The sequence below is a fragment of the Typopeltis vanoorti genome, chromosome 9 (genome assembly GCF_054136105.1).
Source record: "Typopeltis vanoorti isolate ZY-2024b chromosome 9, IOZ_Tvanoo_1.0, whole genome shotgun sequence".
In the NCBI taxonomy this organism is placed as follows: Eukaryota; Metazoa; Arthropoda; class Arachnida; order Uropygi; family Thelyphonidae; genus Typopeltis; species Typopeltis vanoorti.
In genome coordinates this window covers 6,447,079-6,463,220 of record NC_143557.1, presented here as the reverse complement: position 1 = coordinate 6,463,220, position 16,142 = coordinate 6,447,079, and the positions used below count along the sequence as shown (strand labels likewise).

Sequence of the window (16,142 nt, the reverse complement as noted above, 5' to 3'; positions counted from 1 at the left end):
TATACAAGTAGCTTAGTTATGAAAATAGTTTGCATGCAAACTTTGTTTGCTTACACTTGGATAAAGGATAAACCAAGAATATAATTTCTTGTCATCTTTAATTAAATGTTTACAAGTAGAGCTTAAAAATATATATGATGTGTATAACTGTATTCATTTAGATAATATGCTGTGGATTTTTTTTTTTTTTTTTTGTGTTCATAAGGGACATTGCAATCACACTAAAGGTAGTATACACCTTGATACCTTAAGAATCTGAGTTTTGGATTTGCTGACTGAAGCAAATTTAGTTAGGTGTGAATGTAATTTTGAATTTGCGAGAATTTTCACTAACCTAACTGTAATGAAGCTAATGTATAAAGAAAACAGACAGTCAGATGAAAAGTAAGGGAGACTTACTTTTTCATCACTATTATCATTTTCATGGTGTGTGTTTGAGGATGAAATATAGGTCTGATTAACAGTTATTTTATTATAGCCATATTCTGGAATATGGTAGCAAGACATCAGTTTTGTTGTTAATTATTCCTCATCTTTAATGAGACCACAGGCTCAGGATACTAATGTTGTATTATTTTACATTTGAAGTTGATGATGGGACGGAGCAAGTAATTATCTATTAGCAAGGTCGGTTTCCTGTATGTTATAATTTGCACATATACACAAAGTTTCATTATGAACTATATATATTTTATAAATTAAGAGGATATTAAATCCAACATAATTTCAGAGCCCAAATACAGAAACTTTTATAACTTCGTATTGAAGTTATAAAAGTTTCGTATTTGAAAGTCGACCAGAGAGCTTGCAGGAATACATTCGCCGCCATACTACAAGTTGCCCTAGCTGAACCTAATAGCAAGCACACACTACAGAGCTCCAGTATATTCACCTATTATTGGTCCATTTTGATAAGATTTCACTTGGTATGAGGATTTTTTTTTTTTTTGTGTTCATAATATGGAACATTGCAATCATACTAAAGGTAGTAAACACCCGGAAACCTAAAGAATCTGTGTTTTGGATCAATCTGTGTCAGACCAGTGAAACCTTATCAAAATAATAGTAGGCGAATATACGGGCACTTCGGCATGTGTGCTTGCTATTAGGCTCAGCTAGGGCAACTCGTAGTATGGCAGTGCATGTATTCCCACAAGCTCTCTGGTCAACTTTTAAATACGAAACTTTTGTAGTTTCTGTATTCGGCTCTGAAATTATGTTGGATTTAATATCCACTTAATTTATATGATTTTGCATCACCGAATTGAAGCCTTTTTGGCTCTTCATTTTTAGTACATATATATTTTATTTTCTTCTACTATTTCTTTAAATGATTCTGTCAATTACTTTCCAACTTTTTAAATACAAATTATGAAAATTTTTAATGTCATAATGAATTCTTTCATAGTACCAGAGATAGCATTTTTTTTTTTTACCCATGTAATATATGAAATTGCTAACTGATAATAGTTCTACATTAATGCAAAGCTAGTGTTTATGTGATAGCATAAAAAACATTTTAAAAGTTGTTTCACACATCAGCCCTATTATCAAAATGTTGGTGCCTCTCACAACAATACCCTTACAAAGAGAGTTTTTTTTTTAATAAGAGTATTATTTCTAACATTTTTTATTAAGATTTTTATGCTGCAAACAATGCTCATGAAGGTATACCACACATGCATACTGTGGATTCGCTATAGCAAACTAGCAGAACCAAAGAGATAATATTTGTTATAGTGAATTTCCTTTAGCATAGCACCTTGATACTTGGATGTGGCGACAGCCCAAGACAGGAGGATGTGGAGGAGACTCATCATCAACAGTGACCCCACTTAAGTGGGAGAAGTTGCAGAAGAAAAATAGCACTGATGCTATGAACTTTAGGTAGAAATATTTTGAGCAGTTTGTTACGTTGAGTAAATTTACTACAGTAGTATTTGGTATACTGAATATATATAACTGGTAATTAGCTTACGGAATTAACAATGCATATAAAGGATATTAATTAAAGTTGCCTTTAATTAATATCCTTTATATGCATTGTTAATTCCGTAAGCTAATAACAAGTTATGTATGACCAACGTATAAGCCTTGCTACTGAATATATATGTAAATATACATGAACTAACAATAATTTATGACTAACACAAAACCATAAAATAAAAAAAAAATTTAAAAAAACTTACTTTTTCTTCTGATATTCCTAAATTTTCAGTTCCTCCTGTTCCATGAGATTCAGTATGCACTTTTTCTCTGTCCTCTATTAACAGACTAGACTGAGACTTTTTTTTTGTGTTACTCACAAATAAATTTGGATCATTAACCTTAGATGAATTATTCTGCTCAGTTTCTCTCACAAATGTAATGAATGGCATTTGAGGTTTCACAAAATGATCTTTTGCTACATCATTCTTTACAGTATCATTTAAAGTATTTTCATTTTCTTCAAATCTAATATGCGTATTATGACATGTGTTGTTAGCTCTATTTGGTTTAGTCAATAACTCTAACTTTGTAATTTGTCTTGGTGAAAATTTGTCAGGAGAACATTCTGAAAAGCTCATCACTGAACCATCACAGCTATAATTTGCAGTTACTTCCTCAGATGTATCAGACAGCATTTTCTTTCTTTTCCTACATCTTCGAGTTTTTTTTTTACAGTTACCATTACCTGTGCCGATTTCAAGGACTTGCTGATTTTTGTTTTCAGATATTCTGTTACCAGGTAAATTATTATCAAGTGTTTCTTCATGTAACTTAGGTGGAGATAAAGGCAAGGAAGAATTTTTATTTTCAATATTATTAAAATTACCACTTAAAGGTTCCTTTTCACTGCATACAGCATATGTATTAACTTCAGAAGAGTGCTTTTTGTGATGTTTCTTCCTTTTTTTGTGTGGAAACTCATTAGATTCGGCACCATCACTATTCTGAAGAAAGTTTTCATGATTTAACACATGATTCAATTTGAAAGACTGTTCAAGAGGACATTCATAAATATGGGGACCAATGAAAGATGTTCTTAATCTTGATATATTTGTCTGAGATAATGATTTTGAGGAATTTGCATTAGGAAGTATATTGTTATTAACATATGATTCCGGTGAATTTTGCTTACTACTACATACTGATATCCTTTCCTCATGCTTACTAGAATCCTCAATAGGTTTTTCCACTTCAGTAGCCTTATCATAAGCAGCTTTCCCCAAATCAGTAACCACTTGTTTTTTAGAAAATATGTTACAAAAGCTATCTTCAACTACAATTCTGAAAAGAAAACAAAATAAGTACAAAAGGCACAGAAATACATATATATAAACAGTTCCATTAGATTTATTATTATTATTCATGACACCTCCAAGGAGTCTGAAGACTCATCGCGGGAGGACACCTACTATTATACAACTGTCTCAACCACTACACCGAACCTCTACTACTAATCGTCTCCATCAACACCATCTATCAGCCACCTCCACCACAACTAGTATTTTTTGTCTGTAAATTGTGTGTTCTGAAAGGCTGAGTTATCTGTATGCAGGATGAAAAACCCGAGTTTCCGGGAGAAAAAACCCTGCTACCACCGTATGAGATTGGCTAACTCACCTTCGATTGAAAATCGTCCACATAAAGATTCCTCCCGTCGCAACGAGAATCGAACTTAGGCCTATTAAAATATTTGCAACATATTTTTTAGAAAATATGTTACAAAAGCTATCTTCAACTACAATTCTGAAAAGAAAACAAAATAAGTATAAAAGGCACAGAAATACATATATATAAACAGTTCCATTAGATTTATTATTATTATTATTATTATTCATGACACCTCCAAGGAGTCTGAAGACTCATCGCAGGAGGACACCTACTATTATACAACTGTCTCAACCACTACACCGAACCTCTACTACTAATCGTCTCCATCAACACCATCTATCACCCACCTCCACCACAACTAGTATTTTTTGTCTGTAAATTGTGTGTTCTGAAGGGCCGAGTCGTCTGTATGCAGGATGAAAAACCCGAGTTTCCGGGAAAAAAACCCTGCTACCACCGTATGAGATCGGCTAACTCACCTTCGATTGAAAATCGTCCACATAAAGATTCCTCCCGTCGCAACGAGAATCGAACTTAGGCCTATTCCAATCGAAGGACGCAATGTACAATCATCCTCCCAATTGCGTTACGGAGGCGCTTATATATAGGATTTATATAGGATGTTCACTGTCAAACACAAGATAGCAAATTGCCTCCAAACGTTTCAAGACAGCAGTGGTCATAAAATGTGGCATTCCATAGCACAATAACACTTTTTCCCCCCCTTCTCAACCACAATTTATTTTTAATGATTCTATATACTAGTGGTCCACGCAATTAGCCTAGTGGCTTTGCACTTTGCAACCATATGCCTGGGGGAAGGAGTGTCCTAGGTTCCATTCCCGTCGGTAACATGAGGAGCTGAAGGATCTTCCTCAGCCATAGCCAAGTAGCTGGTCTTGGGAATGGACAGCAGGGTTTTTTCTGCCAGTTTATCTGAGGTTTTTCATCCCAAAAGCAGGCAAACCGGCCCAGTGAACACACATGGATACAGTCAGGAATACTTAGGGGCATAGGGCTGACCATCTTATCCTTGTATTTCAGTTACGAAATCCAAGCATGCTTGGAAGGTTGTGGGCCTTAAAGGCCTGTTAAAGCTATTGGGATAGGATAGTATATATACTAGAGGCCACATATGAAAACAACAGTAATGAAAAAACAGTAGCTACTAGAGATAAAATCGCAAAAAAAACAGGTTTGGAGAGAGAGAGAGAGAGTACTTTAATGAACTACAAAACTGTGATGAATCTGATGAAACTTTTGAACACAAAATGTATCATGCCTATCAACCAGAAATATTTAGACCCTCACTAACCCAAGGTAGAAGAAAGTACAAAGCAACTCAAAGACAACAAAGATCCAAGTACCAATGGAATAGAAACCAAACTCATTAAATACGATGGGAGTAAATTAACTATAGATATAAACTGATAAATTTAATATCAGAAAATGAAGATATACTCTCAGAATGGAAAGCTTCATTAACCATATCATTATATAATAATAATAAAAAAAAAGGAAAGAAAAATGAATGTGAAACTACAGAAGGATAGCACTCCTGTTTGCAGACTACAAAATTTTATCTAATATTATTATTATTCAGGCCTCCATGGAGTCAAAAGACTAATCATGGAAGGTCCTTAACATGAAACAAAGTCTATCATACCACTCTTTGAACTCATTGACCGTGCTTCCTCTCACCACTATCAGGCAATGCATTCCACAGTTCAACCACCCTCCATGCAAAGAAATCACTCTTCACCCTCTTGCTCACAGCTTTCTTTCATAACTTCCAGGGATGGCCTCTTATCATTGCTCCTTCCCGCTGTTCCACCAAGCGAAAGAACTCCGCAGTGTCAACCCAGTAACTACCTCTCAACAGTTTAAAAGTCTCAATCATATCACCTCTCCTTCTTCTATCTACCAAACTCTGCAGTTCACATTCCTTCAGCCGATCCTCATAACTAACACTGTATAGTCCTGAAACCATCTTTTTCATCTGCCTCTATACCCCTTTCCACAGTTACTTTATCCCTTTCAAATCCTGGGGACCAAATTTCAGAACAATTGCAGTATTGCAGCAATCCCCTGGGTTACCTTCACCATCTTTGCAATATGTTCCCTGAATTTCAGTTTTCTATCAATCATCACCCCCAGATCTCTTTTTCCCTACTTTCTCCAGTACAGCTCCTCCAATCAAGTATACAGCCTCCCATCAATGTATCGCAAACGTCAAGACTTTACATTTTGCTGCATTAAACTGATGCCCCAATTCATTTGCCCATCTGTCTAGTATATTCAAATCCTCTTGTAGGGCTGAAACATCTGCGCTATTACTAATAACCCTTCTCAGCTTCACATCATCTACAAACAACTGAATATCCTTCTGCAATCCATTGACAATGTCATTGATATAAAGGTTAAACAATACAGGTCCCAATACTGAGCCTTGTGGGACTCACTTGTAACCTTCTGCCTCCTTGATATTGCCCCGTCATACACAACTCTGATACCAATCAGACAGTATTCAATCCTGAATCCAGTTGACTAACCCGACATCTAACCCATGTGCTGCAACTTAAATATCAATTTATTATGTGGCACCCACTCAAATGCCTTTACAAAATCCAAAAAAATGGCAGTATATGCCTTTCCCTCAACTGCTCTTGTCACTTTATTATAAAAGGCAATCATATTACTAAAGCAAGAGTGTTCCCTTAACAAATCCATGTTGACTCTCACAGATAACATTACCCTCATCTGCCCAACGCTGTATATGGTCCCGCACTAATTTATCCAAGATCTTAACTACTGAAGAAACACAAACTGGCCTATAGTTAGACACATCCAATCTGCCTGCCTTTATGCAATGGCACTATCTCACCTTCCTTCCTTTCCTTGGGTAACTTTCCCGTAGCCAGACTTTCATTGAAAAGCCAGGTCAACAGAGCTGTCAGTTCTTTAACACATTATCTCAAAACCCATGGTGAAATACCATCCAGTCCCACAGCTTTACTGACATCCAGAGTACTCAGTATTTGGAACACTCTCTCCTCTTGCACCTCTAAACCTTAAACCTGCCCTATCCCTGTAGCATTAAAACCTACTTCTCCAGAATGAAATATTCCTATAGAGCAGGGGAGAGGTGTTCAACCCGTCGATCGCAGAGTGATTTTTGGTCGATCTCTTGTGTACTCCTCCTTACTTACAAAACTGAAAACATAATATTTTGTCTATCATTATTTTGTATTATTTTTAATTCGCTATAAGTGTATTGTTATTGTTTATTTATTTTTCATTAAAATTCTCAAATCAGTAATTTTCTTATAAGTCCTGGTAAATGAATTAATTTGGATCAGTGGAAGTCAAACAGTGAGCCGAGTGAATATGATTATAAGCAAAGTGTAAAACTAGATTGTAGCTTAAATATTAAATATTCCAAAGCACTTTACATCAATTTTTTACTTAGGTTAAGTCCCATGTGAATATTGTAAAAAAATAAACTTTGTTTGTCTCGGTATAGTTTGTAGATTTTTTGTAAATAACTCTTTTGAAGCTAACTGTATATACTACTTTAATAAGAATATGTTTGAGTGTTAAAAACAAAGGCAATGTTTTTGTCGCCGAAGCTGTACATGGCAGCATTAGAAAGATTGTTATTGAAACTTTTATGTATGAGAAAGGCTTGAAGGCTCTAAGTGTAAACATCTCCGAAGTCAGTCAGAAAGAGTTCAAACAACTTTCCGATGGCCGGCAACTTACAATCAAAAGAAAGCAGAGGAGAACAAAAGGCGTGCCAAACTTGAAACTTAAGATGAAAGACTCATACCGATTATTTGGGGGTTGCCAAACTTCATGCGAGGTCTCAGAGGAGGCCTAATAAAAAGTGACTGAAGCTAGCAGAAGGGGTCCCAGTTCCAGAAAGGAGCTTCTCGGTTCGAGACATCGCTAGAGAGAGAGAGAGACTACTTCTAGGCCGCAGACAAAGTTTCAAATTGCCGGAGAAAAGTTACCAGGCCAGGTTAATGTCAGACATTCACCAGTGTGCTGCGTTTTCATTATAATTTGATGAATCAAATGACTTCACTGATATTGCTCAGTTAATGGTATTTATTCGCATGGGATTTCGAGATTATTCAAGTAAAGAACTTTTGAAAATTATACCATTATTGGGAAGGACTAGGGGGAGAAGACTTTTTTTGGCATTTGATGAATTTGTGAAACAACACCAACTTCCACTTTTTAAACTTGTGTCTATTACTACTGATGGTTCTCCTTCAATGATAAGTAATAAATCAGGCTTCATTTCATTATGCAAAAACGATGACAAATATCCAGATTTTTTAACGTACCACTGTATTATTCACCAACAAGTACTGTGTAGTAAAAGATTAAACACAAAAGATGTTTTGGATATTACGCTTAAAATTGTAAATTCTGTTCGAAGAAAAGTCCTGCAATGACGGTTATTTAAATTACAGGAAGATGATGATAGGGAACTTCTGTTGTACAATAATGTTCGCTGGCTCAGCAGAAGTCAATTTTTAGAAAGATTTCTTGTATTAAATAATGATATAAAAAATTTTCTTGATGAAAAAGGAGATATTTATCCACAGTTGAGTGATAAAAGATGGTTGTTACACTTATTAGTTTTAGTAGATTTCTGTACGAAATTAAGTAATTTAAATTTAGAGTTACAAGGTAGAGATAAAAATTTAATTGACATGTTAAGTTCAATAAAAACATAACAAACAGTACTTACTTTTATTAAAGAAAAATATAAATGACTGCGAATTTAGACATCTCCCATATTTATTAAAATTTTTTTGAATAAAATCAAGAAATGCTTCGCTATGATTTAAAAGAATTTATTCGTGAAATAGAATTGATTGAGGAAGAAATAAATTCAGAATTTAAAGATTTTAATAAAACTGAAATAATTGTATCTTTTATCAATAATCCATTTCAAGAAAATTTGAACATCACAGAAATTTCAAAAGAGCCTGTGTAGCTCAGTGGATGTGGCGTTTGCACACCACTGCACTTGGCCGCATGAAGGAAGGCTTGGTTTCGAGTCTAGTCGGTGACTAGAGGAAATTTTTCTAAGCCTTTTTTTGACCGGTTCCCGAGTTAGTCGATCTCTGGCACGGGCAAGCAGGTTTTTCCTCCCGGAAACTCGGGTTTTTCGTCTTGTAAACTCAAGATAATCGACCGTAGAACCCACATTATTTCAGACATTAAAAAATATATATTGTGTTAGGGTTAGGGACCACGAGATGGCGGTACATTTGAGCTGTCTCTCTTCACTGCGTACCGCTTAATTAGTGATAGCCATGGGCCATCTGTCTGTGATTGGTACCAGTGGAGATTGAACTGCCCACTCAGTCTCCAAAAGTTAGATAGGGCTAAATGGCCTCGCCTACTCCCGTATACGGGAATAAAGGCATTAGCTGATTTTTTTTTTTTTTTTTAGAAATTTCAAATAAAATTAGTGGGCTGTTTGATATAAACCAAGCTGAAGTAGAACTTGAGATGATAAACATTCACAATAGTTTACATTTAAATTCAATAAACAATGAAGTCATTTGGAAGTATACACATGAAAAATTCCCACAATTAACTGATATTGCTCAAAAAATTCTGTCAAGTTTCGGATCGACATACCTGTCAGAATCCGCTTTTTCGAATATGACCGTCATAAAAAATCAATTAAGAAACCAAATTACAAATGATCATTTGGATGATGAACTGCGATTGGCCACTTCTTCATATCAACTTGACTATGAAAATATTGCGAGGTCCAAACAATGCCAAATTTCACATTAACTTTTTTTTTTTTAAATCAACCAACATTTCCTGTAACTTGTAAGTTTGTAATCAATCTGTTGTTTTTTGTAACTTTCGTTTTCCAAAATAGAGAAATAAATATGTTATTCCAATATATTTGTTTTTTTTTTTGTATTAAAATATTTGTTGTATTAAAATAATTAAAAGTGATAAATAAATGTTTAAATACACAAATAAAGTTTTTAGTTGTGTATTTTTTTTAGTTGTTTATTTGTGCGTAATCAAATATCAGGTTGGGGGAACCTGATATCTGATAGTAGATTGCCGAATAACGTTTTATAGAAAAGTAGCTCACGTAGTAAAAATGGTTGAACACCACTGCTATAGAGTATTCATTGATCAACTCCACTATGTCCTCTGCAACAGTCACTCTATTCCCATTTTTATCCCACAATGTTATTCTTTCACAATCATTTCTCCTCCTACTGGCCACATGGCTAAAAAATTCCTCAGGATTTTCTTTGGATCTTCATGTCAATCTCTTCTCACATTCCAGTTTTGCTTTCCTTACCATACTAGTCACCTCCAGGTCTGAGTCTTATATTCTTCATGCATCTACTCTCCACCCCTCTCCTTATTTCTTCTATAACCTCTTTTTCACCTGCAGTTCCTGTTTGATATTGCCATTCATTTTTACACCAAATTGTGTCCTTCACTCATGGAATACAGCTTACTATTGCTGTAACAAATATCCATTCACAATTTCCTGAAGCACAAAATTCTTTTTATTGTATTAAAAAGAATCTTACCATATGCTGAAGAAAATATAGATGAATATCAAGCAGGATTCCATAGAAATAAGTCCACAGTAGACCAGATTTTTACACTAAGATCATCATCATCATAGTTTATTTACAATTTGTAAATAGGGAAACAAACTAAATAAACAGGAATAAGAAAAGATTAATTATATGTAGCTTTCCAGGCTTCTGTTTTGAGCCAGTTGAGTTATTTCTCGTGGAGAGAGAGAGAGAGTATCTGTGCTGATAATGTGGTTAATATATTGCCAAAATTGTGTAGTTGGTCTTCCTCTCTGTCTATTTGAGGGAGCATATAAAACTAAGCTGGAGAAGGAAGATGTCTCAGTTGATGTCCTAGCCAATCAAGTTGACATCTGCATTGGGTTTCCATCAAGGGATTTTGATTTGCCTCTTCCAAAATAGTGGAATTACAAATATGATCCTTCCAGGAGTAAGAGTCTCAAGTAGTTGTATTAAAGTTATTTTTAGTTTTTATTGCTTTTTGGTGGGGAAACATTCCATGTTTCTCCACCACATAAGACAGATACTAGAGAAAAAAATGGGAAAATAATCAGCAGCTCCATTTTATTTATAGATTTCAGAAAATCATATGATAGCATTCACAGAGAAGGCCTTTAGAGAGTATTAAATGAAACTGGAATACCTCATAAGATAATAAATTTAATTAAAATTTGCACCAATGACAGCAGATATAGTACTGGCTAATGGAATTAGATCTGAATCTTTTGCTATTAAAAGAGGAGTGAAACAAGGAGATGCTCTTTCAACCATATTCTTTAACTTCGCATTAGAAAAATGTACAGCTAATTCTCATTTTTCATTGCTTTTTTTTTTTACACAATTTTGAAATAACACAGTTTAAAAAATAAAAGCAATTCTGTTTTTACACGGTATATTTTGATTTAACATGGTTCAAATGGCACTTATTTTTAAAATTTCTATTTGAATTCAGTTTTGTTAAAAATTATATTTCCATTAAAATTATAATTTCCTAAAACGGTACATATGTACCAACTTTGGAATGCAGATGAGACTGGCCTTTTTTGGAAAAAATGCCAAGTAGAACTTATATAGCAAAATCACAAAGAAGTGTTGGTGGCTTTAAAGCAGCTAAGGATCATGTAATTATTATTTTGCAGCAATGCTTCAAGAGATCGTACATTAAAACCATTACTCATTAATCGATCCCTAAGACCGCTAGCAATGAAAGATATGGGTTTTAACATGTTACCAGTGTACTGGAAGGCAAACAAAAATGGTTGGGTTACAAAAGAAATTTTTAATGAATGGTTCCAACAATGTTTTGTTCCAGAAGTTAAACACTATTTGATGGAAAAAAAACCTGGCTTTTAACGTTTTATTGATTATAGATAATGCACGTGGCCATCCTGTTTTAGAACACCAGAATGTGGAATTTTGTTTTCTGTCACCTAATACAACATGCTTAATACAACCACTAGACCAGGGTGTGATCGCTACTTTCAAAATTTACTACATAAGAACATTCCAATATATTTTGGATAAACTAGATAAGGATAATTTACTGACAGTTATTAAGGTGTGAAAGAAATTTTCTATTTTGAATTGCATCAAGCTTGCTAGTTGGCATTATCAGAATCAAAACCAACTTTAAATACACGCTGGAAAGCTACTTGGCCAGATGTGTGAAAAAGAAAAATCCTGTACCTTTGCATACAACTGAATATCCCAATATCATCAGATAGTACATGCAGTTGGTGGAGAAGGATTTGATGATTTTTCGTCTGCAGATATTGAAGAACTGATGGTTGACATGGCTGTTAGTGATTCCACTCACTGCAGGATTAATTAAAGAAGGGCTTCAAATGGTAAAGTGCAAAGTAATTTTCTTAAACATGATCCAAATACTGAACAAGGTGAACAGTTTAAATGTTAAGTCATGTATGGTGCGATACGAAGAGTTATACAAAGATTGTCAAAACAGGTTCTCAACAATTAATTACGGAGGTCGTGGTAAAGAAAAAAAAATCAACCTTCAGAATTATTCGAAATTAGTGTTAATTCAGTTCCTTTTACTGAAGAAAACATTTCACCATTATAGTATGAACAGGTTGGCCAAAGTGTTCCAAGTGATGGAAATGATTTCCTTCCAGTCCCACACAAAAGAATGTGGCTACTGTCAGAAAGCAATAGTAAATAAAATTTAACAAATAACCATATACGCAGGTGTATTTGGGCCTTTTCAAATTTCTGATTTATTAGTGATGCACTATTTTCTTTAAGAAAGATACATATGTACATACTTTAAATAAGTATTTAAAATAAAAAAATATTCCATTAAAATTAAATTTTATTCCATTAAAATTTTATTCAATGATTTTCATGTTTTGTTTGTAAAACTTCATTGTTCGTATTGGGTTTTCACATCTGGAACCAATTTTTTTTCTGGAACCAATCTACCATATAAATGGAGAACAGGGTGTATTTGAAAACTGTAAAACAAAACACAAGCGGAACCATGATATTAGGATATGGAGATGATATATGCCTAGTTGGAGAAAATGCTGACGACATCAGAATAAAAATGTATGTATAAGCAATAACCATGGACAGTTGACCAGGTTACCATAAATTATCTAAAATTTAAAAACGTCACTTCCTTCATATATCTTGGAACAGTGACTAAGATATAGAATGCATGCTTCCAACAGATCTCATCATTCACTATATTTATTTTGTCTTGAAATTTTGTCAAGCTGCGCTAAAATAGATATATACAAGACAATCATGGAACCTATTATTTTATATGGAACAGAAACATGGAGCATAACAGACCAAGATGTAAAAAACTTTGCATATCTTTGAAAATTAAATCCTCAGAAAAGTCTGTAAGAGATAACACAACATATGAATGGAGAAGACAAACTCAAGAACTATATCAACTCTACAAATACCCACTTCGGGCTGATAAAATCAGAGCTTTTCTTTTAGAGTAACAGGGTGATCAGCATTGATTTTTGACAAAATTATGGAGACAACTGCAGTTACAAATAATTACTTTCTTTTAATTTTAATTCAATTTCATATTTGAATGCCGGTCTGGTTGGCCGAGTGTTTAGCGTATCCGCTCCCCAGCCAAAAGGCTGCGGGTTTGAATCCCGTCGTGGGCATGGATGTTTGTGATTGTCTGTGAAAGTACTAGTGGTGGTAGATGACGAAGTTGGTGGAGTAGCGGGACGAGGAGTTGTGGAAGCCTTTGACTTCCTGGAGGTGTGATATAATTTTTTTTTTTTTTACTACTTAACCATCTTTTAAAAATTAGCGTTTTGTTTTCAATTACCGTTTTTATTTCATTGTCTCATATATGGATTTTTTGTGTCGCTAGATTTTCATATGCTAACAATATAATTTCTTTCATATTATTCTATTATTTCTGTCTTCATTTTCTTGTATTTTTTTTCCCTTTTCTAAATAGTTATCTGTTGGTATAAATTTCTTACATATAATAATTTAGTAGTCCTACTTTGTCTTATTTAGATTTTTCTCTCATTTTTCTTTTCTTTTGTATTTTTTATTCAATAGTTTTAATGCTATACAGAAATATATAAAGCATCTACTTACTTAACAAGATCTTCATCTCTCAGTATAAAGATCGTCTCGTCAACAGGAAGGAGACACTGCTGAACATATAACTGCAAGTTGTAGCTTTCACTTAAACGATATTTCCTTTGAATTACATTCTTTAAATCGTGAACAGACTTTAATAACGACGTATCAACCGACAACCATACAAACTTTGGGATCTTTAACATTTCGGAAACTTCTCTCATATCTAAACGAATTCGAATCAAGGACGATACACCTAAAGGCGCCATAGCACAACCACTTTTAAAACAAAACATATAATATTCAAGTTTGACAGGTGGAAATCATATCATATTTTACTGAAGAGTCCTTTAATGAAAGGAACTTCATGTAATAGAGTTCCAAATAAACTTCAAAAATGTTATATTTGCAAAACAACCAAAAATATTTAAAACGAAAACTTTATTGGATGATAAAAAGTCGTATTTTTCAGAAGTAAAGTGACTTGTGAAACACCCCAACATTGGAATTCCCGACACAAAAAAAATTGACTTAATTCGTTAACTTAACTCACACCCAACATTAATAGCACAGCAGGCGATTCGACACCAATTTTTTTTTTCATTCTGTGATAGCGACCCCTAAGTAGCATAGGAAGAAACAAACCATATCATAAATATACATAAATAAATACAGTAACGTCATTTATTCCCAGATAATGCCGTTTACCCTAAGCAAGACACAGGTATTGATAGATATCTCGACCACAGCTGTCTAACAATGATTTTATTTGGCATCTGTGGAGGAGATAACCAAAATCGGATAAAAAATTTTAGGGTGCGTTTCGCGAAATACTCAACACTTATTACATGTATTTTGCCTACACATCAAAACTATATTGTAACCAGATGGATTCCGTTAATATTTCATATTATTATTATTATTATTATTATTATTATTGTTATTATTATTATTATTTTAACGGTGTCTCCATGGAGTCAAAAGACTCATCGCGGGAGACCCGACATTGACACACTAACCATTATTTACACAATACCTGTCATACCTCTCCTTAAATTCATTCACAGTTGAAGCATTCACAACCAGTTCTGGCAAAGCATTCCACCCATTCACAACCCTCCAAGTAAAAAATCTAGTCCTAACACCCTTGTTAACCACACTCTTACACAATCTCCAGGGATGGCCCCTCGTTCTCTCACATCCTGCACTGGTCTTAAGAATATCATCAGTATCAATCCTGTAAAATCCCTTTAACAATTTAAATACCTCTATCATATCTCCTCTCCTACGTCTATCAGCTAGTTTTTGGAGCCCACAGATCATCAAACTATCCTCATAGGGAACATCCCACAGAACTGCAACAATATTTGTAACCCACCTCTGAATCCTCTCTACCACTTCCGCATCACCAAGAAATCCTGGCGAACAGATCTGTGCACAGTAGTCCAAATGAGGCCTTATTAATGCCTTATAGAGCGGAATAATAACTTCCCTATCCCTGCTTGTTAGTGTGTTTCTCAACAACCATGTAATTTGATGTGATGTTTTGGCAATCTTTGCAATATGCTCTTTAAAGTTAAGTTCTCTGTCCAATATAACTCCCGAGTCTCTTGTCTCATCAACTTCCTGCAGTTCAGTTCCGTTAATATAGTAAACAGCATGTGATGTCATCCTCCCGAAATGCATCACCTTACACTTAGCCACGTTGAACTGACAGCCATTTACCTCAGTCCATACCGTCAGCCTATTTAAGTCATCCTGTAAAATATCCACATCATTTGAATTGATTATCGCTCTTCCCAATTTTGCGTCATCAGCAAACAAGTGGATATTTCCATTCAAGGTATTTCCAATATCATTGATGTACAAATTAAACAATAGAGGACCAAGAACTGAGCCCTGAGGTACACCACTAGTCACTTGCATTTTCTTAGACTCAGCTCCTCCGTAAACCACTCTTTGATATCTGTCCAACAGCCATCCTTTAATCCAAATCACCATCTTCGGACCCATACCCATTTGCTCTAATTTATGTAACAGAGTTCCATGTGGAATCCTGTCAAAAGCCTTTGCAAAGTCAAGCAGTATCACTGAGTAAAGATTTCCTTTATCCAACTCCACTGTTACTTTATTATAGAAAGTAAGCAAATTACTTAGGCAAGACCTACCCTTAATTAATCCCAATTTCACAGCGATTAATGACCTTAATACTATTTACAGCTAACTCTATCACCTGCCTCCCTAGCAAATCCCATTTCCCTGTTTATGACCCTTTACTCTGCCCTTTATCAATAAATGTTCTAAATGCCAAGCCCCTAATCCATTTAAGTGCAAACCATTTTACATTAATTT

General features: G+C 34.5%; 1 protein-coding gene across 2 annotated transcripts in view; it reads right to left on the bottom strand.

The window, feature by feature from the left end:
* The window catches only part of LOC150102865 (uncharacterized), a 151,294-nt gene extending 136,913 nt beyond the window's left edge, over positions 1-14,381 (bottom strand). For both annotated transcript variants that reach the window (XM_090397979.1, XM_090397980.1), the window contains exons 1-2: positions 13,806-14,381; positions 2,190-3,270 (exon numbers count right to left, since the gene is read on the bottom strand). In XM_090397979.1, coding sequence (XP_090254105.1) covers positions 2,190-3,270; positions 13,806-14,086 — 1,362 coding nt within the window. In that variant the 5' untranslated portion in view covers positions 14,087-14,381. The remainder of the gene's footprint in view (positions 1-2,189; positions 3,271-13,805) is intronic.
* Between the last annotated feature and the right edge of the window lie 1,761 nt (positions 14,382-16,142).